The sequence below is a fragment of the Ovis canadensis genome, chromosome 20, assembly GCF_042477335.2.
Source record: "Ovis canadensis isolate MfBH-ARS-UI-01 breed Bighorn chromosome 20, ARS-UI_OviCan_v2, whole genome shotgun sequence".
Lineage (NCBI taxonomy): Eukaryota > Metazoa > Chordata > Mammalia > Artiodactyla > Bovidae > Ovis > Ovis canadensis.
This window is the reverse complement of record NC_091264.1, coordinates 22,373,163-22,391,971: the sequence shown is the minus strand read 5'-3', so window position 1 is coordinate 22,391,971 and position 18,809 is coordinate 22,373,163. Positions and strand designations below refer to the sequence as shown.

At 48.5% G+C, this 18,809-nt stretch overlaps 1 protein-coding gene and 1 long non-coding RNA gene across 3 annotated transcripts; one reads left to right on the top strand and one right to left on the bottom strand.

Moving 5' to 3' along the window:
* Nucleotides 1-2,533: 2,533 nt before the first annotated feature.
* On the top strand, nucleotides 2,534-11,232 carry TAP2 (transporter 2, ATP binding cassette subfamily B member). 2 transcript variants are annotated; one of them, XM_069563350.1, is made up of 12 exons: nucleotides 2,534-2,713; nucleotides 3,132-3,629; nucleotides 3,719-3,833; nucleotides 4,598-4,728; nucleotides 4,981-5,186; nucleotides 5,630-5,827; nucleotides 6,270-6,398; nucleotides 9,130-9,318; nucleotides 9,430-9,603; nucleotides 9,753-9,912; nucleotides 10,142-10,278; nucleotides 10,500-11,232. In XM_069563350.1, the coding sequence occupies exons 2-12, from the start codon at nucleotides 3,140-3,142 to the stop codon at nucleotides 10,728-10,730; spliced, it is 2,160 nt and encodes a 719-aa protein (XP_069419451.1). In that variant the 5' UTR covers nucleotides 2,534-2,713; nucleotides 3,132-3,139; the 3' UTR covers nucleotides 10,731-11,232. The 2 variants fall into 2 exon arrangements, with proteins under 2 accessions (XP_069419451.1, XP_069419450.1); XM_069563349.1 differs by having other exon boundaries at nucleotides 2,691-2,983.
* LOC138425453 (uncharacterized) lies at nucleotides 10,907-13,993 on the bottom strand. Its single transcript, XR_011251220.1, has 2 exons — nucleotides 13,738-13,993; nucleotides 10,907-13,604 (listed from the first exon to the last, which is right to left on the bottom strand). It is a non-coding gene; the product is annotated as an uncharacterized lncRNA (long non-coding RNA).
* Nucleotides 13,994-18,809: the final 4,816 nt, after the last annotated feature.

Genomic DNA, 18,809 nt, shown 5'->3' with positions numbered 1-18,809 from the left:
TGGCTTAGTGGTGAAGAATCCACCTGCCAATGCGGGAGACACGGGTTTGATCCCCGATCTAGGAAGATCTCACGTGTCTCCGAGGAACTAAACCCGAGTGCTGCAGCCACTGAGCCCAAGCTCTAGAGCCTGGAGGCAGACTGCTGAGCCCGGGGACCACGACTACCGAAGCCCTCCTGCCCTAGAGCCTGCGCTCGGCGGCAAAAGAGGCCACTGCAATGAGAAGCCCACGCAAGCAGCTAGAGAGCACCCCCACGCACCACAACTAGGGAAAAGCCTGATAGCAACAAAGACCCAGCACAGCCAAAAATAAAATTACATTGAAAAAAGAGAAAGGGGTGGACCTTGGAATTCTTGAGCCCCTGGAGGTCTGGCCAGCCCCCCAAGATGTAATGAAATCCTATGACTCACAAGGTAAAAGAAACAGCCTTGGAAAAAGGTTACAGTAAAACCAGAGCTGTATTTTTGTGCACAAACTCATGATGATATCCGTCTGTGGCTTGGAATGATAATCAGGAGCGCCTGAAACTGCAATTCAAAGTCTTACTCATGGGGTGGATGCACCACTTGGGAACTTTTCCTAACTAGGATTTCAGCTTGCTGTTAATGGAGGGACTTCCCAGCTGTTTTAAGTCGGAATGTTGGTTAGCCCAATTTGGTGATGTATGTGCTGTTCAATTTTCTCAATTGTTTCTATTTCTCTTCTTTTAATGACTGTCTATTGAAATCAGGCCAGATAATCCTCTATTAAATATTAAAATCATTTCACCAGGCATCGAACCATGTCACCTGGATTAGAAACATCCCACTTGACAGCTAGGGAGATCCCCATTGTGAGATTCCCTGAATTATGTTGGGTCTGCAGGGAGAAGCAACACAGTGTCACTTTCCCAGGAGAGTTAATCAAGAGAAAAGCTTGTAAGTAGAAAGCAGCTGAGTGTGGAGGTTTGTTTGTTTGTTTGTTTGTTTTTTAATTAGAGAGAGATCCTTAAAATTCCAGAATGAACAGGGTTGGAGAAGTTCAAATAATTTCCTAACTTCAAATCTAAATTTGAAGTGACTCATGGTAATTGTGCCAATAACATTTCAAGAGGGTGGTTTGGAATTCAAGTGGTCCTCCCTTGGGGGACATTTTGAGTCTGAGAGGTAGTTTCAACCAGAAGAGTTATTTCTGGAATAAACCCAGCTGCATGTTCCACAGATGGACTCTGGGTCTGGTAGGACCTATAGAAATCCGATTACTGAGCTAATCAGTGTTAGAGTAGACCAAGAAACAAAGTCCACTTTCCTCATATGTTGAAGGCATTCCCCCAAATAACTGGAGCACAAATTTAGAGGCTTCTGAGCACGTGCTTGCTCAGGAGCTCTGCTGAGGAAGACATGAAGATGTGGGGTGAGCGCCTTCTCAGATAAGAATCTGTAGGTGGAAACTCACACAGGTCCTGGTGAGAGTGGAGGGGCCGTCTGTTTCGCAGAAGTCCTGCTTGTTTCTCACTTGGTCTCTGCTCTATTTTTTTTTTTAACCCCAAGATCCCACAACTGAAACTTGGATGGGGGAAAGAGGGCTGTTCTCAAAATAGGCTCAGTTCAGCTCAGTTCAGTTCAGTCACCCAGTCGTGTCTGATTCTTGTGACCCATGGACTGCAGCACACCAGGCTTCTCTGTCCTTCACCATCTCCTGGAGCTTGCTCAAACTCATGTCCATCAAGTTGGTGATGCCATCCAACCATCTCATCTTCTGTCGTCCCCTTCTCTTCCCACCTTCAATCTTTCCCAGCATCAGGGTCTTTTCCAATGAGTCAGTTCTTCGCATCAGGTGGCCAAAGTATTGGAGTTTCACCTTCAGCATCAGTCCTTCCAATGACTATTCAGGACTGATCTCCCTCAGAATGGACTGGTTGGATCTCCTTGCAGTCCAAGGGACTCTCAAGAGTCTTCTCCAACACCACAGTTTAAAAGCATCAATTCTTCTGTGCTCAGCTTTCTTTATGGTCCAACTCTCACATTCATACATGACTGCTGGTAAAAACCATATTTTGAACTAGACGGACCTTTGTTGGCAAAGTAATGTGCCTGCTTTTTAATATGCTGTCTAGGTTTGTCATAGCTTTTCTTCCAAGGAGCAAAAGTCTTAATGTCATGGGTGCGGTCACCTCAGAGCGGAGGTAAGAAAATCCAGCGGTTCTTCAATTGCAAAGCATCCCAATCCTTGAAACAGCGTCATCTTACTTAATGGCAGTTTTAAGAAGTGCAGGAGTTTCCTACGACAGAGTACATGTGGCTGAGGGTGGTAGATTCGTCCTGGCACGCGGAGCCGGCCTCGGGCACCGGTCTCGCGCGCCCCCGGCCCTCGCGCGCCCCCGGCCCTCGCGCGCCCCCGGCCCTCGCGCGCCCCCGGCCCTCGCGCGCCCCCGGCCCTCGCGCGCCCCCGGCCCTCGCGCGCCCCCGGCCCTCGCGCGCCCCCGGCCCTCGCGCGCCCCCGGCCCTCGCGCGCCCCCGGCCCTCGCGCGCCCCCGGCCGGCTGCCAGGCGCGCAACCAGGCCCGCGGCTGCCGGGGCGGAACCGAAAGCAAAAGCGAAAGGCCAGGAGCCTGGCCGCCCCCGGCTGGGGGAGCCTCGCCCGCCAACAGAGGCGAGACGGAGCGGAGGCCGCGCGAGGGGATCTCAGAGCTCAGCCCTCGGCACGCCAGCAGAGAGCCCGGGATCCGCCACTGGTGAGCTTGTGCGCGTGTAAGCCTGGAACGCTGACACAGGCGCAGCCCGCCCGGCACGCGCGCTGCGCCCCCGCCTCCCGCCCCTTTGGACCGGGGGCCTGGGGAGCGCGGCGGGCATCGTCTGGCCCCTGGGAACTCGGCGGCGGCTGGCGGGGCCGGGATGTGTGGAGGGGGTCACGGGACGTGTTCTAGAGGACGAGGCTGCAGATGGTCAGGCTTCTCAGCTCCCTCTGTCAGGCCGATGCCTTGGGTCCTAGGAGGAGGGTGCTGGTGAGACGGGGTACCCAGCGCATCTTTCAGGGCAGCACAGGGTTTAAAAAAAAAGGGGGGGGGAGGGGGAAGCCAGCGGACGCTTGGGCAGAGTGGGAGTGGGGACGGGGAACTGGAAGCCACCTCTGTCCTTCTCTTCTACCCCTAGATCTCGCCATGCGGCGCCCGGACCTGAGACCCTGGGCCTCCCTGCTGCTGGCGGACTTGGCCTTGCTCTGGCTGCTGCAGGGGCCCCTGGGGGCCCTGCTTCCCCGCGGGCTTCCGGGCCTGTGGCTGGAGGGCGCCTTGCGACTCGGTGGACTTTGGGGGCTGCTGAGGCTGGGAGGGCTGCTGGGGTGTGTGGAAGCGCAGCTGCCCCTCCTCTGCCTGGTGACCCCCCTGTTTCTCTCCCTGAGGGCTCTGGCCCCGGGGGCCTTGAGCGCCCCTCCGGTCAGAGTGGCTGCAGCCACCTGGGCCTGGCTGCTGCTGGGGTACTGGGCAGTGGGGCTGAGCAGGGTCCTATGGGCTGTGCTGAGCCCTCCAGGAGCCAAGGCGGAGGGGCAGGGCCAGGAGAACAGAGTCTTGATGTGGAGGCTGCTGAAGCTCTCCTGGCCTGACCTGCCTTTCCTGGTTGCGGCCTTCTCCTTCCTCTCTCTGGCTGTGTTGGGTGAGTGGGGAGAGGGCGCAGGGACTTGGGGGTTGGGAGGAGGCCCTTTAGCAGCCGCACGCTGACTGTGGCCCTCCTGCCTGTTGCAGGTGAGACCGTGATCCCTTACTATTCTGGCCTTGTGATTGACATCCTGGGGGGCGACTTTGATCCCGATGCCTTTGCCAGCGCCATCTTCTTCATGAGTCTCATCTCTGTTGGGAGGTAGGTGGTGAGCAATTTGTTAGCCCCCAGTGTTTACAGGGGACCTCACTCTCCTGTTTTCAATCCCCTTTGTGCACAAAGCACAAAATTCTTCAACAAACAAAAGCCGGTATGAGTTCATTCACTCTCTGTGTCAAGCATCCATCTATTTACTCCTTCATTCGCCGCCTGGCTCCAACATCTTCAAAGTTTATATTGCTTATTATAGTTCAGATACAATGAGTGTAGTACAGTAGGTGTTTGTGTGTCGAATGGAATGTCTCTCAGTTGCCTGTGAGCACTTTTATCTCCATGAAGTTCCATTTCTCTTTTCTGTCTCTGACCTCCCAGCTCATGTTTGTTTCCACAGTTAGCCTATTGTCAGGAGGGGCATGTTTGTTCATCCTGACCCTTCTTCCCTAACTCATCTTGTCAGTCTTGGAAGCTCTTACTCTGAGCCTTGTCACCTTTCTTTCCAGCATCTTTACTCTTTTCCACTGTTTTTACTTTCCCTTTTGTTTTTCAACACAGCCAGGAATCTGCTGTCTACAAACTAACTAACTACGTGGTAGGGGTTGGGACTAGGATGAGGTTCACTGGGTCCTCTTTTTTCCTTCCTCTGTTGATTCCTGTCCCTCATGTCTCGTATTTGTTTCTCTTCTTCTCTCTTGATATACTACCCCCAACTTTGTACTTCTTTTCCTTCTGTGCTTTTTCTTCTCCTTCCCTCCCCCTTCCTCTCTGCATCTCTCTCCCATTCATCCTCCAACCTTCTTTCCCCATAGCTCACTGTGTGCAGGCTGCCGAGGAAGCATCTTCGTCTTTACCATGTCCAGAATCAACCTGCGGATCCGGGAGATGCTTTTCTCTTCCCTCCTGCGCCAGGACCTCCCTTTCTTCCAAGAGACTAAGACAGGTAAGGCCTGGGGTGCAGGTCTGGGGTACCCCTGCATGTTCCTTGCCCACCTGCTGCTGCCTACCTGCACCCAGCCAGTCCTGCCAGCATCCTTGGTGCCAGGGCTGGGAGCTGTTTTTCTCTCTTTGGGGACCTGTCTCTCTGCATGGAGGGAGGGCTCAATGAGATGATTGGGAGGTCAGGAGGGAGTTTCTGGGGGTTCTGCATTACAACACATGCAGAACCTTTCCTTGCCTGCTCTGTCCTGCCCAGGGGAGCTGAATTCCCGGCTGAGCTCGGATACCAAACTGATGAGTTCTTGGCTTCCTCTTAACACCAATGTGCTGTCTCGAAGCCTGGTGAAAGTGCTGGGACTTTATAGCTTCATGCTCAGCCTGTCACCTCAACTCACCTTCCTGTCTCTGTTCGAGGTGCCTCTCATGATGGTGGCTGAAAAGGTGTACAATGCACGCCATCAGGTATGCGCAGATGCTGGGGAATCCCCAGGGAAGACATCATCCCAGGGGCTTTATGAGAATGTGTGTGTTTTTAAGAGAGGAGTGAGGGAGAGGGAGAGATTTTCAATGTTGATTGTGGTTCTCTGTGCTATACAGTTAATCCTTGTTGCTTCTCTACTTTGTGTCAGTGATTTATATCTGTTAATCTCAAACTCCAAATGTATCCCCTTCTCCACCTTTGGTAACCATAAGGTTTTTTCTTTTTTTATGTCTGTGAGTCTGTTTCTGTTTTGTGTATAGATTCACTTGTATTTTTTTTTTTAGATTGCACATATAAACAATATCATGTAATATTTGTCTTTCTCTGTCTTACTTCACTTAGCATGAAGGGACTGGAGTGGGCTCTGCGGGTTGGCTGTCTTCTGCCAAATTGGCCCGCTCCATCCTTGGCCCCACTGTTCCAGGCAGTCCTTTGGGAGATCCAGGACGCTGTGGCGAAAGCTGGGCAGGTGGTGCGGGAGTCGGTTGGAGGGCTGCAGACTGTACGCAGTTTTGGAGCCGAGGAGCAAGAGGTCTGTCGCTATAAGGAGGCCCTTGAACGATGCCGGCGGCTGTGGTGGCAACGGGACCTGGAACGGGCCCTCTATCTGCTCTTAAGGAGGGTGAGGAAGCTGAGGGCTGGAGGAAGGGCGCAGGTGGGGGCTGGTCTTGGGGGTCCTTGGGGTTCCCGATGCCTTTGCCAGCGTCATCTTCTTCATGAGTCTCTTCTCTGTTGGGAGGTAGGTGATGAGCGATTTGTTGGCCCCCAGTTTTCTCAGGGGGCCTCACTCTCCTGTTTTCAATCCCCTTTGTGCACGAAGTACAAAATACTTAAACGAAGAAAAGCCTGAGTTTGTTCATTCACCATCTGTGTCAAGCATCCATCCATTTACTCCTTCATTCGCCACCTAGCTCCAGCATCATCAAAGTTTATATTGCTTATTGTGGTTACAGAGTGGAGTGAATGTAGTATAACAGGTGTTTTTGTGTCAGACGGAATGTCTCGTAGGGGCAGGGAGGCCAAGGAGTGGAAGGTCCTCAGGCTCTCCTTTCCTCTCCCTCCAGATGCTGCACTTGGCGATGAAGGTGCTCTTGCTGAACCGTGCCTTACAGCAGATCCTGGCCGGGGACCTCACCCGCGGCGGGCTCCTCTCCTTCCTGCTTTACCAGGAGGACGTGGGCAACTATATGCACGTGAGTCGGGAGCTGTGCGTGCTCTCATTTTCCTCCTTTGGCTTCTATTTGTTCCCCTTAAAAAAACAAACTGAAATAACCCCAACTCATTGTCATTTAAAATTTCAAACTTGGGTTAAAAAAAGGGGAAAACGATAAATCTATAAACGTGGACCTCCTTGTACTCAGCATCTGTTTTTTTTTTTTTTTTACTTTTTGTTTAACTTTTTAAAGGCAACTTTTTACTTTGTATTGGTATATAGCCGATTAACAATGTTATGACAATTTCAGGTGTACAGCAAAGTGAATCAGTTATGCATATATATATATCTCCTTTCTTTTGTAGATTCTTTTCCCATGTAGGTCATTACAGAGTTTTAAGTAGAGTTCCCTGTGCTCTACAGTAGGTCCTTATTAGTTATCTATTTAATATATAATTGTGTGTATATATCAGAGGATATAGACTATAGTTCTCTGTGCTATACAATGGGACCTTGTTTTTTTATCTCCCAGCATCTAACAGTTATCAACTCATGGCCAATGTTATTTCACCTGTACCACCCACTGACTTCTCCCCACCCATATTACTTTGAATCAGAGCCAAGATATAGTTTCATCTGTAAATATGTATCTCTAAATGTTAACATTACAAATATATAACCACAAAGCCATAATCATACCAAAAAAATTAATAACCTCGCCAAATACAGTCAGTGGTCAGATTTCCACATGTTCCGTAGAGGTATGTATTACATTGATCTCTTTTTTTCTCTCTCATATACATCTGTGGTGATAAAGCTTAGTGTCACGATCTATTAAATTATTCAGGGTTGCAAAAATGGTGACATTTTTGGTGCCATTCCTTCATTTATTAGCCAGGATGCATCTCTCAGGGGAGATGTCTTCTCATGTGCTGATAAGCTGCTGAGTGGTATAGTTTGATTAGGAAAGGAAGAATGAGTATTTAGTTCTTTCCCTATAGACGTGTGCTCAGTTGCTCAGTCCTGTCCAACTCTTTGCAACACCATGGACTGTAGCCCACCAGGCTCCTCTGTCCATGGGCTATTAAGGCAAGAATACTGGAGTGGGTTGCCATGCCCTCCTCCGGGGATTCTTCCTTACCAGGAATTGAACCTTTGTCTCCTGCATTGGCAGGAAGATTCTTTACCACTGAGCCTCCTGGGACACCCTCCTTATATAAACCAGTTTTGAAAAGTAATTAGTTTCTGCGCCTGGGGCTTTAGTTTATAATTTGTATAAACATCTCTCACGTGTGGAGAGCTGTGTGAGGCAGTCTGGTGGCTGCAAAGATGAGGTGGGCACAGTGCTTGCATTTAAGGAGTCCCTGTCTCACCAGGCTAGATAGCTGTGTACAAGTAACACAGCACAGGAGCTGGAAAGGTATAGAGATGAAGGTGATGCTGGATGGGAGGAGTAAAGAGGTCTCCATCCTTTACATTACAGATTGGAATAATGGGGTATTGGTGCCCATTTTCAGTTCAGTTCAGTTCAGTCGCTCAGTCGTGTCCGACTCTTTGAGACCCCATGAATCGCAGCACGCCAGGCCTCCCTGTCCATCACCAACTCTGGGAGTTCACTCAGACTCGCGTCCATCAAGTCAGTGATGCCATCCAGCCATCTCATCCTCTGTCATCCCCTTCTCCTGCTGCCCCCAATCCCTCCCAGCATCAAAGTCTTTTCCAATGAGTCAACTCTTCTCATGAGGTGGCCAAAGTACTGGAGTTTCAGCTTTAGCATCATTCCTTCCAAAGAAATCCCAGGGCTAATCTCCTTCAGAATGGACTGGTTGGATCTCCTTGCAGTCCAAGGGACTCTCAAGAGTCTTCTCCAACACCACAGTTCAAAAGCATCAGTTCTTCGGCGCTCAGCCTTCTTCACAGTCCAACTCTCACATCCATACATGACCACAGGAAAAACCATAGCCTTGACTAGATGGACCTTAGTCGGCAAAGTAATGTCTCTGCTCTTGAATACACTATCTAGGTTGGTCATAACTTTTCTTCCAAGAAGTAAGCGTCTTTTAATTTCATGGCTGCAATCACCATCTGCAGTGAGTTTGGAGCCCCAAAATATAAAGTCTGACACTGTTTCCGCTGTTTTCTCATCTTATTTCCCATGAAGTGATGGGACCGGATGCCATGATCTTCGTTTTCTGAATGTTGAGCTTTAAGCCAACTTTTTCACTCTCCTCTTTCACTTTCATCAAGAGGCTTTTTAGTTCCTCTTCACTTTCTGCCCATTTTAAGTTAAGTCAAATTGCACACTTATTCCTGATAGTCCAGTGGTTAGGACTCTGTGCTTCCACTGCAGGGTGCATGGGGCAACTAGGGTCCTACTTGCCACCTGGGGCAGCCAAAATTTTTTGTAAAAATCTTTTTTTTAAAGACTCTTATACTAGTTATTTCATATGGAAGCCATCTGCCTCATTATTCAGGAAAGTGAGTGTTAGTTGCTCAGTTGCATCCGAGTCTTCAACCTGCCAGGCTCCTCTGTCCATGCAGTTTTCCAGGCAAGAATACTGGAGTGGGTTGCCATTCCTTTCTCCAGTTAAAAAAATCTTTTCTAAGAAAGTTTTTTTTTTTTTTTTTTTAAATTAAAGGTGGTGATCTTTCTGGGACAAGGGGAAAAAAACAGCCAGGGTGGAGTGTGTGGGGCTGGCGTTAGGAGCTGGGAAGCTGGTTCGTGGCGCAGCTGCCTTTGCTTAGCTGAGCCCCGCCCTCCTGTCTTGCAGACCCTGGTGTACATGTTTGGGGACATGCTGAGCAACGTGGGGGCAGCCAAGAAGGTGTTCTGCTACCTGGACCGAAAGCCAGATCTGCCTCCACCGGGGACTCTGGCCCCACCCACTCTGCAGGGCAGGGTGAATTTCCAGAACGTCTCCTTTGCGTATCCCAGTCGCCCCGACCAGCCTGCGCTCCAGGTGCCCGATCGGGGAGCCTGGGCCCCTGACTCCCTGCGCGGATGATCTGCCTCCAAGGAGAGGGGGGGCCGGGGGAAGGGCAGGCCTCTGACTCTTCCCTGGCTGTTCTAGGGTCTGACGCTCACCCTGAGTCCTGGGCAGATGACGGCGCTGGTGGGGCCTAACGGGTCTGGGAAGAGCACGGTGGCCGCGCTGCTGCAGAATCTGTACCAGCCCACCGAGGGCCAGGTGCTGCTGGACGGGAAGCCGGTCTCCGAGTATGAGCACCACTACCTGCACCGTCAGGTGGGGAGGACGGAGAAGGGTGGCAGAGGGCAGGGCAGGGGCGTGGGGCGGGCACCCGAGGCTCCGTGGTGAGCGGGGCGGGCGGGGAGCAAGGGCGGGTCCCCGCCGCGTGGGTTTCCGCACAGTCTGCTCCCGTCGCCTCCGCTCAGGTGGTCTTGGTAGGGCAGGAGCCGGTGCTGTTCTCGGGCTCGGTGAGGGACAACATCACCTACGGCCTGGAGGGCTGCAGCGACGAGAAGGTGCTGGCTGCGGCCCGGGCGGCCCGGGCGGAGGAGTTCATCCGCGAGCTGGCGCTCGGGCTCGATACAGGTACCGCGGCCACGGCGCCGCCCCCTGCGCCCGCGAGCTGCGCGCTGAGGCCTCCCGACCCCTCGGGGGCCTGCTCCCAGAGAAGCGGCCGCCCCGGAGGTCCCCCCGCCGCCCCCGTCCACGCGCACTCGTCCTCCGGCGCGGTGCCTGTGGAAGCACCAGCCGCGCCTGTGAAGCGGGCGTTGTCCGGCCCGTCTCTGAGGAGAGGGCGTTTTCTCGGTCTCCGCAGAGGTGGGGGAGAAAGGCAGCCAGCTGGCGGTGGGGCAGAAGCAACGTCTGGCCATCGCCCGGGCCCTCGTGCGGGACCCCCGCGTGCTCATCCTGGATGAAGCCACCAGTGCCCTGGACGTGGAGTGTGAGCAGGCTGTGAGTGCGGGCGGCGGGACGCCTCCTGGGGCCGGGGCGGGCGGGGGCCTCCCCATCCTCTGAGGCTGCCTGACGCGGGACGGGGGAGGGCAGCTGACCTTGCTCTTCTGCTCTGTGCTACCTTCTCGTGGCTCACGCCTCTTCCCTCTAAGCCCCGTGGGCCCCGGGCCTCCAGCCCCTTCTGACCCGGCACCCGGGGCATCGCGATCCTCCCCCTTCAGCTGCAGGACTGGAGAGCGCAGGGAGCCCGCACGGTGCTGGTGATCGCCCACAGGCTGCAGACGGTTCAGAGCGCCGACCAGGTCCTGGTGCTGAGGCAGGGGCGGCTGCAGAGCCCCGAGCAGCTCGTGGACGGGCAGGACCTCTACTCCTGGCTGGTGCAGCAGAACCGGAGCGTGGAGACCCCAGACACCCCCGGCCCCGCCCAGGGCAGTCTCAGTGACCCGGAATAGCTCCAGCCTTGGCTTTCCCTGGGGGTGTTCCCCTGGCTGGTTGTTTTTGGAGCTGGATTTAGACCGTGGGTACTTCTGCTGGGGCCGTGGGAGGGCGGGGGATGGGAGACGTGGTATCTGTCTGCATCCAGGAACCTTAGTTCCTCGACGAACAGAGCTTTGCCTGGTGCTGAGTACTGTATTGTGGCATCTTGAATATATTTAAAAGTATTTTTCTTACATAAATAGCATACATTTGTATAGTAAATGTAGACAATAGAGACAGATAAGGAGGAGAAAAGTAAAATTATGCACTGTTTCATGTCCCAGAGATAATCGCCATGACTATTTTGCTGGCTGTCTGATCAGTCTTTAGATTGTTCTTTGAGATACATAAATATTCATGAGTTTGCCCTTCCCTATATTTTTCTCAGTTCCCACAGGGTCTGATATTTTGGGGTCCACTAGGATATGGGGGAGCAGAGCACTATTAGTTAACAGTTTTAATAAAACTTTGATAACAGCTACTGTGTACAGTGTTTTAATATGTGTAGGAAATATGTGAAGTCTTTTCCATGTATTATCATTTTTAATCCTTATCCTCAACCTGTTGAGGTTGTTTACCCTCATACCCATTGTATGTATGAGAAAACTGAGTCTCAAAGAGATTAAAGGACTTTCCCAAGGTTGCACAGTGGTGGAATTGGACTTGGAATCCAGGCCTGACCCAGGAGTCCACACTCTCAACCAATTATAATGCATCTTTTGTTATAGTCTACTGTATAATCAATCTCCTAAAGCTCTTTCACTTCTAGTTGTGAACAGCTCTGAATCCCTTATTTTCTCTCTAATTCCATCGTTACAACTTTCATTCATTGTGTTGTGAAAGTGAAAGTGTTAGTCACTCAGTCCTGTCTGACTCTTTACGACCTCATGGACTGTAGCCCACCAGGCTCCTCTGTCCATGGGATTCTCCAGGCAAGAATACTGGAGTGGGTAGCCATTCCCTTCTCCAGGGATTTTTCCTGATCCAGGGATCGAACCTGGGTCTCCTGCATCACAGGCAGATTTTTTACCATCTGAGCCACCAGGGAATGTCCAAAGAGGTTCCCCTATCATTGGTTCATCTCTTCCAGACGTTGTTAATGAAGTCATTTTTCTTTCTAGGGGAAAAGTAAAGCAGTATCACTCCTGAAAAATCCTTCCTATGTCCCTACTCTTTCTGCACTGATATTTCCTCCCCAGAAACACAGCTTATGTAGCCCATTTCTCTCTGCTTTTCCTTTTGGAAAGGACTTTCCATCCATGACAAACTTCCTGCCCTCCTGATATCTTTGTGCCTCCGTATATGTCGCGCCCTGCCATTCCCAAAATGGCTCTCCCCATTAGGCCCTAGTTCTTTAAGATTCACCAGCAGCAGCAGGGTTTAAGTCTCCCAGGAATCCTTCTCTAGTTGTCTCAGAGCTCCTTTCCACGTGCTCCTGCTGCTCTGTTCCAGGGGCTCACTGTCCCTATTAAATTCTCCACCCCCACCATTGACCTCCATCCTTACACTAGACCGTGAGCCCCTGCAGGGGAGGCCATCTGTCTTATTAAGCTTTATGTCTACTGCCTGGCACAGGGCTTCATTCACACTGAATGATAAATAACTCTTTTGGGTAAATGAATGAATCTCTTTCCTCTACTGTCTTCCATCTCAATATTCCTTACACATACAAATCACTGACATTCCAGAGCTGTACATGTCACTGGTTCATGGAAGGTCTTACATTTGCTATTTTTCAGAAAACTAAAACTTTCACTTTCCCAGAAGTAGCAGGTACTTTCCAGACTCGCACTGAACTCACCAGAACTTTTGTTGTTTTGGATTTGTTCCTGCCTGGCAACTGTTGGGATCAGGGTGAGGCCAGAGTAAATAACTTCCTATGCGTGTAAACCTTTACTTCATCTGCGGTTGTCCTGCTGCTCCACACCTGTTTATTGCTCAAATTTCACCGAGGGCAAAATAAGCATTGGGAGAGAGAGAAAGTGAAAGTGAAAGTCGCTCAGTCCTGTCTGACTCTCTGCCACCCCATGAACTGTATAGTCCATGGAATTCTCCAGGCCAGAATCCTGAAGTCAGTAGCCTTTCAAATGTCACTGAGGGTGAATTAAGCATTGGGAGAGAGAAGACTGGCCTGATTCTTTCCCCTCCCCACCAAGCATCCTTCCCCCGTCTGCAAGATAGGAATAATAAGTTCTATATCCCCTGCCTTGTGGGAACTACAGTCTTCATGGAGAAAAGGATCTATTAAAATTCTTTGGTAACCTCAGTATAATTACACCCATGGATTCATAATACCTAACACTTGAAAGACATCTTAAAAATGGTATAGCTGTCAAATCTTTTACAGATAGGGAAAGGGGCCTGAAATCACAGAGCCCATCAGTCAGAGAGCTGGGAGGGAAACTCAGGCATTTGGATGGGCATCCAGGAAGGTGCAGCAGACCTTAGGATCATAAGGGGTCATGAAAATGCGTTATCCTTGAGGGAGAGTCCCAGGTAAAACTGACTTTAGAGACACAGAAAAACATTCCCTGACAGTGTATTCAACAAATTCCCAAGTGTGGTCTGCCTGGTAACCACAGGCATTAGTATTTCTGATTTGTCCAGAGTTCCAGTTCTTTAAAAAAAAAAAATTTATTTTCGGCTGTGCTGGCTTTTGGTTGATGCGTGCGGGCTTCCTCCCGTTGTGGTGAGTGGGGCACTCTTGAGTAGTGGTGCAAGGGCTTCTGATGCGGTGGTTTCTCTTGTTGCAGCGCACAGCCTCTAGGGCACATGGCTTTAGTAGTTGTGGTGTGCGGTTGCCACACAGCATGTGGGATCTTCCCAGACCAGGGATTGGACCTGCAACCCTGCAGTAGCGGGTGGATTATTAACCACTGGACCACCAGGGAAGTCCAGTTCTAGTTCTTTTCATTTTCCCCTCCCACTGCCCATCGCCGTTTCACTCCCACACCTTAAATTCCCTATCCTCTCGTCACTTACCTTCAGAGTCTTTCCACTTAGCCATGTGCTGCTCTTCTCGAAGCAAGATATGAATGGCAAAGAGGAAACTTAGGAAACTCTCAGATTACTCTGGGTCCCCAAACAACCTCCCATCCTGTCTGCCCTGCCCAAAGCGGGAACGATTTTGAACTTCAAGTCTTTCACGCGCCAGCTGAGTGGGGCAGCCACTTGCCTCTGAATGGCAGTGGGGCCTCAGAAGGAAGTGTGGAGTTGTCAGAATCTGCAGAGAAAGGACTAGGAGGAAGGGAAAACAAAGATCTTCCCTGTTTTGGGTGCTGAGTGAGAAGAACATCCATTTACTTGAATCCAGTGCCATCTACTGGTCCTGGGAAATACTGAGTTTCAAGGACTTTTATGAAATACAATATTCAGTATCAATGATAATCATTCACGGAGTGCTTTCTGTGTGCTCCTGCTGTGCTAAGAACCTGCCATATCTTACTTTACCTTTAAGGTAATCTTATGTGGCATGTATTACTTTCCCAATTGTAAGAATGAGAAATGGAGTCTGAGAAACATTTGCTCACTTGCCTGGGTCACAGAGCTAGGTGAAGGTGCACTTCGACCAACTTCACGTATTTAGAACATATTTAAGACTACAAAGGTACACACAAAGACAACTGAAGAGAAAGAGAGAGAATATAAGCAGTTTTTGGATATTTATAGTAGAAAACTAACAGGAAATATCTAAAGAAGGGAGAAACTAACCACATTATATAAAGGTAAAATCAAGATAATACCAACATAAACAGCTTTCCCCAAATCTGAAAGACTGCAATCAGGAAAACGCAAAAAGATATAGTGAAAGATTTTAAAAATGCAATACTCATATAAACATATTTAATAGAAAATAATACTCTCCAAATCATACTGAATCCATTTGCCATATTAATAATTATAAATGGACTTAACTCATTAAAATATTAAAATTAAAATATTTTCAGATTAGATTAAAAGAAAAACTCTGCTGTTTGCAATATACAAAAGATATGCTTAAAAATACAGTGACTCAGAAAGGTTCTTTTTTTTTTCACTTTTAAATTTGAATTTTTTGGCCACTCCATGTGGCATGTGGATCTTAGTTCCCTGGCCAGAGATCAAACCCACTCCTCTTGCAGTGAAAGCATGGAATCTTAACTACTGGATTGATAGGGAAGTCCTGAAAGATTCATTCATTTATTCAACAAAGAAAATGATAGACAAAGGCATAAAAGAAGAGAATGTAAACCTAAAGAAAGCAGAGGTCACAATCTTATTATTAAAGAAGGTGGCATTCAGATCCATCTACCCAAATTGATTGAGATAAGAAGGCACTTTATAATGGAAAGTGTAAAATTAAAAATGGATATCTAAGAGATATGTAAGTTCCAAATAGCATATAAGTAACCATCACGGAGCAGAAATTAAGGAAGATACTAGGAAACTATTCAGAAAAGTAGTAATAGGTGATTTTAATTCACTTTTCTTAGGACCAGAGAAATCGAGTAGATAAAAGTTATGAACACAGAAGATGCTACTTAGTCAAAAGTTAGATCTGATGAATCTATATTGACATCTTCTCACTGAAAACTGGGAAAACAATTTTTCAAGTTTCAACAAAGTATTAACGAAAATGGGCCACACATGCTGGCACAATAAACTTCAGTAATTCGCGCCCCCCCAAAGTAGGAATGATATAGATACAATTCTCCGACTATAGTGGAACAAACTAGATAATAATAATAAGGTCAGAAAAGATAAATGCCCTTCCACATGGAAACTTAAAGAAATAGTCTTTCTCTTGGGCCAGAGAGTGAGAAACCAACAACTGAAAAATTTCTAGAAAAATGACAATTGAAAATCACACATCAAAATTTTTAGGATACGGCCAAAGCAGTATTCAGAGGAGAATTCATGACTTTAATTCTTTACATCAATAAAATGAAAGAATGAAACAAAGCGAATCAAGTGACAGGGAAACAAAATCAAATGGAAACAACCTAAGTGTCTATCAGTAGATGAATGGATCAAGAAGATGGGGTACATACATATGATGGAAAGTCACTCAGTCATAAAAAAAGAAAATCACGCCGTTAGCAACAACATAGACGGGCCTAGCAGGTATCACATTAAGGCAAAGTAAGTCAGAGGAAGACACACACTGCATGGTTTCACTTACATGTGGGACCTGAAAAACAAGTGAACAAGCAAAGAGTAGAAAGACACGTTGTACAGAGTGGTTGCCAAAGGGGAGGGGACTGGGGAGAATGAGTGAGATGGGTGAGGGAGATTCAGAGGCGTAAACCTCCAGTTACAAAATGAATGTGTCACAAGAATGAAATCCACAGGGTGGCTAAAACAGTGAATACTATGGTAATAACTTTGTATGATGACAGATGGCATCTAGGTTTATCATGTTGATTACTTTGTAATGTATGGAAGTATCAAATCACTATGTTGTGCACTTGGAACTAACATAGTGTTGTAACCTAATTATATTTCAACAAAAAATAATAAAGTCACCAAGATAGCGACTCAAGAGATAGGTTTTTGCCAGGTAACATAGAGAATGATTTTTTAACACCCTCAATACACAGCTGCATCTACCATGCCCAGCTTCTCTCACTCCCTAGAGAACAGGGAGGGAACGCGGAAGAGGGATGCAAAATGAGGGGTGAGTTTTGGGGGAAAATCACAGAAAAGCCCATATCTCTATGAAGTAGAGCTCTTGGTTGAAGTCAGGCAGGAAGAGAAAAATAAAAATCCCTCATCTTTTTCAAACTCATACGAGTAGAAGAAAAAACAAAAATGTGGGAGAGGGCAACTAGGCATGACCTCTCTCTTTATTAGCTGTCTCCTCTGAAATGTCTGGTTTCTCTGAAGAGCCTGGGAAACCCCGATCCTCCCACTGGGGACAGTGACAAGCAGCATAGAAAACGACTCAACAGAGCTTCTGATTGGACCAACCGGATGCTTCCATTTATTCAAGCTGTATCACAGGCCACTGGCAAGGGAGATTCCCAGGTTGGTATTGCCTTCTCTCTTTGGTTGACCTTGCTACCTTTTCCTATAGACGGTCTCCCTGTCATTCCTTGTTCCTGATCCATGAGACCACTGACTTCTCTTAAGAGACAGGGATGGAGGTCTATCCTGGCACCAAAGTTATAATTCAGTCATTTTGACCTTTTGTGCATCTTATTGCAGGGATGTTAAAGATGTAGAAATGAGGCTTTCCTGGGTTCCCAAGTAAGAAATACAGTGCAACGAAAACAGCATAGCCCGTGGATTAACTTCCTGTGAACTCTGGTTCATTCTCTCATTTCTTCACCTCTAGAAGGGAAGTCATGATAGTATCACAGTGAAGGGTTGTTCTGATGATTCTCTCTCTCCCTCCTCCTGCCCCCCCCCCCCCATATTCACACCGTGCCTAGAAAAATGATTTGTAACAAGCAGCTGACAGATATTAACTCTTACTGTTATGATGCAGTCAAGTTAGATTTCAGAACGTACGTGCTGGGGACACATTCACACCGGAAGTAAGAAAGGACGGCGCTGCTAACTTCCGGCTCGGCATCCGTATCCTCCAGTCTTCCCCATCTAAGGACTCCTCCTCCTTCCTCCAAATGCGCGCACAAGCCCCATTTACTCTGTGTTTTCTGGGCCCCAAGGTCCTCTTCTCCCCACCGGCTTTTCTTTATCTCTGAGAGAAGGTGCAGGAGCCTGGCCACGGGGCTGGCAGCAGGGGAGGGGAGACAGGCTTGAGACCTGTGCGGCCTTCTCATCTCCGGCTTTTACTGCTTCTGGTACCCCCAGGTCACGTCCTCACTCAGCCTCAAGCAAAACACTTTTCATTTTCAGATGAGATGAGATACATGGGAAAGATACATAGATATTTGTGTGAAGAAAGAAGGAAATTAAAATTCAGTGGCTTGCGCTCCTTCTGATGGCTACCTTTTTTTTTTTTTTTAAACTCAGTGCCACACACACCCTTCCAACTGGGAGCAATACCCCCACCCAGCTCTAGAACACTCACAACCATAACACTCACACTCACAACAGGTCACACATCCCTACACTTAGTCAATTTCTGACCTGTGGTCAGGCCCCTAATTCATAAATATTCTAATCTACCTGAGGACTGTGGGTGACATTCTGGTTCCTGTTCTAGCAAGTTAAGTGAGGCTGTGGTAACAAGGACTGCTGGTGCCTTTTTCTTTTTTTTTGGCTGCACTGCATGGACTATGGGATTTTAGTTCCCTGACCAAGGACTGAACCTGACCCCTTGCAGTGGAGTCCCAATCACTGAACCTCCAGGGAGGACCCATTATCAAATGCCTTAATTAAGCAAATTATTTTGGATTCACATAGCATCTGTTGTAGATTCAGGTGATTCTCCAGGGACCTTCTTTCTCCAATGACTCATCTAATTAGACTGCTTTTATATACTGATTCCAACATTTGAACTCAAGCCTGTTTTGGTTGACTTAGTGATGTTGCCAAAATTGGACCTCTTTACAACGGTGCCAGATTACATCTTGGAGACAGAGTTTTGGTGAAATATAAAGAAATAACTTTATTCCTTTGCCAGGCTGGGGGAGGGGGGCGCAGGAGGAGGAGATAGTGAGGAATCTCACAGTGTTCAAGGAGCAGGGGTGTGGTCAGCTCGAGGATGTTCTTCTGAATGGTTGGTGATGAGGTAATCTGGAGTCAGCATCATCAACCTCCTGGTTCCTGGGGTCTAGGGTCTACATGCTTTTGGGCAGCCTACAGTTAATATCTTCCACCAGGGAGCATTTTCAGTATCTGTAAAACAGCTCACAGGATATGACTCAGAATATTATCTATAGTCCTTGAGGAAGAACTAAAGGTCCTTGCCTTTGTATAATGGCTCAGCTATTATTATTTTGTCTTGTTTCAATACTTCTTCTTCTTTTTTTTTGTGCATTTCCTCATTTCTTCAGTTGAGGTTTTTCTACAGACGAAAGGCAGGTGGAGGACATGGCTGGGGGGTCTATTGTGGGAAGACCTCATGGGGTCCTGGTCAGTTACAGTAGGGGAAGAGGAAAGTCCTC

Bases quoted from the DNA above. Each gene is read 5' to 3' on its own strand.
- TAP2 (XM_069563350.1), top strand. From the start codon at position 3,140: ATGCGGCGCCCGGACCTGAGACCCTGGGCCTCCCTGCTGCTGGCGGAC. The intron at 6,399-9,129 runs GTGAGTCGGGAG...CCTGTCTTGCAG, and splicing joins ACGTGGGCAACTATATGCAC to ACCCTGGTGTACATGTTTGG. The intron at 9,319-9,429 runs GTGCCCGATCGG...TGGCTGTTCTAG, and splicing joins CCGACCAGCCTGCGCTCCAG to GGTCTGACGCTCACCCTGAG.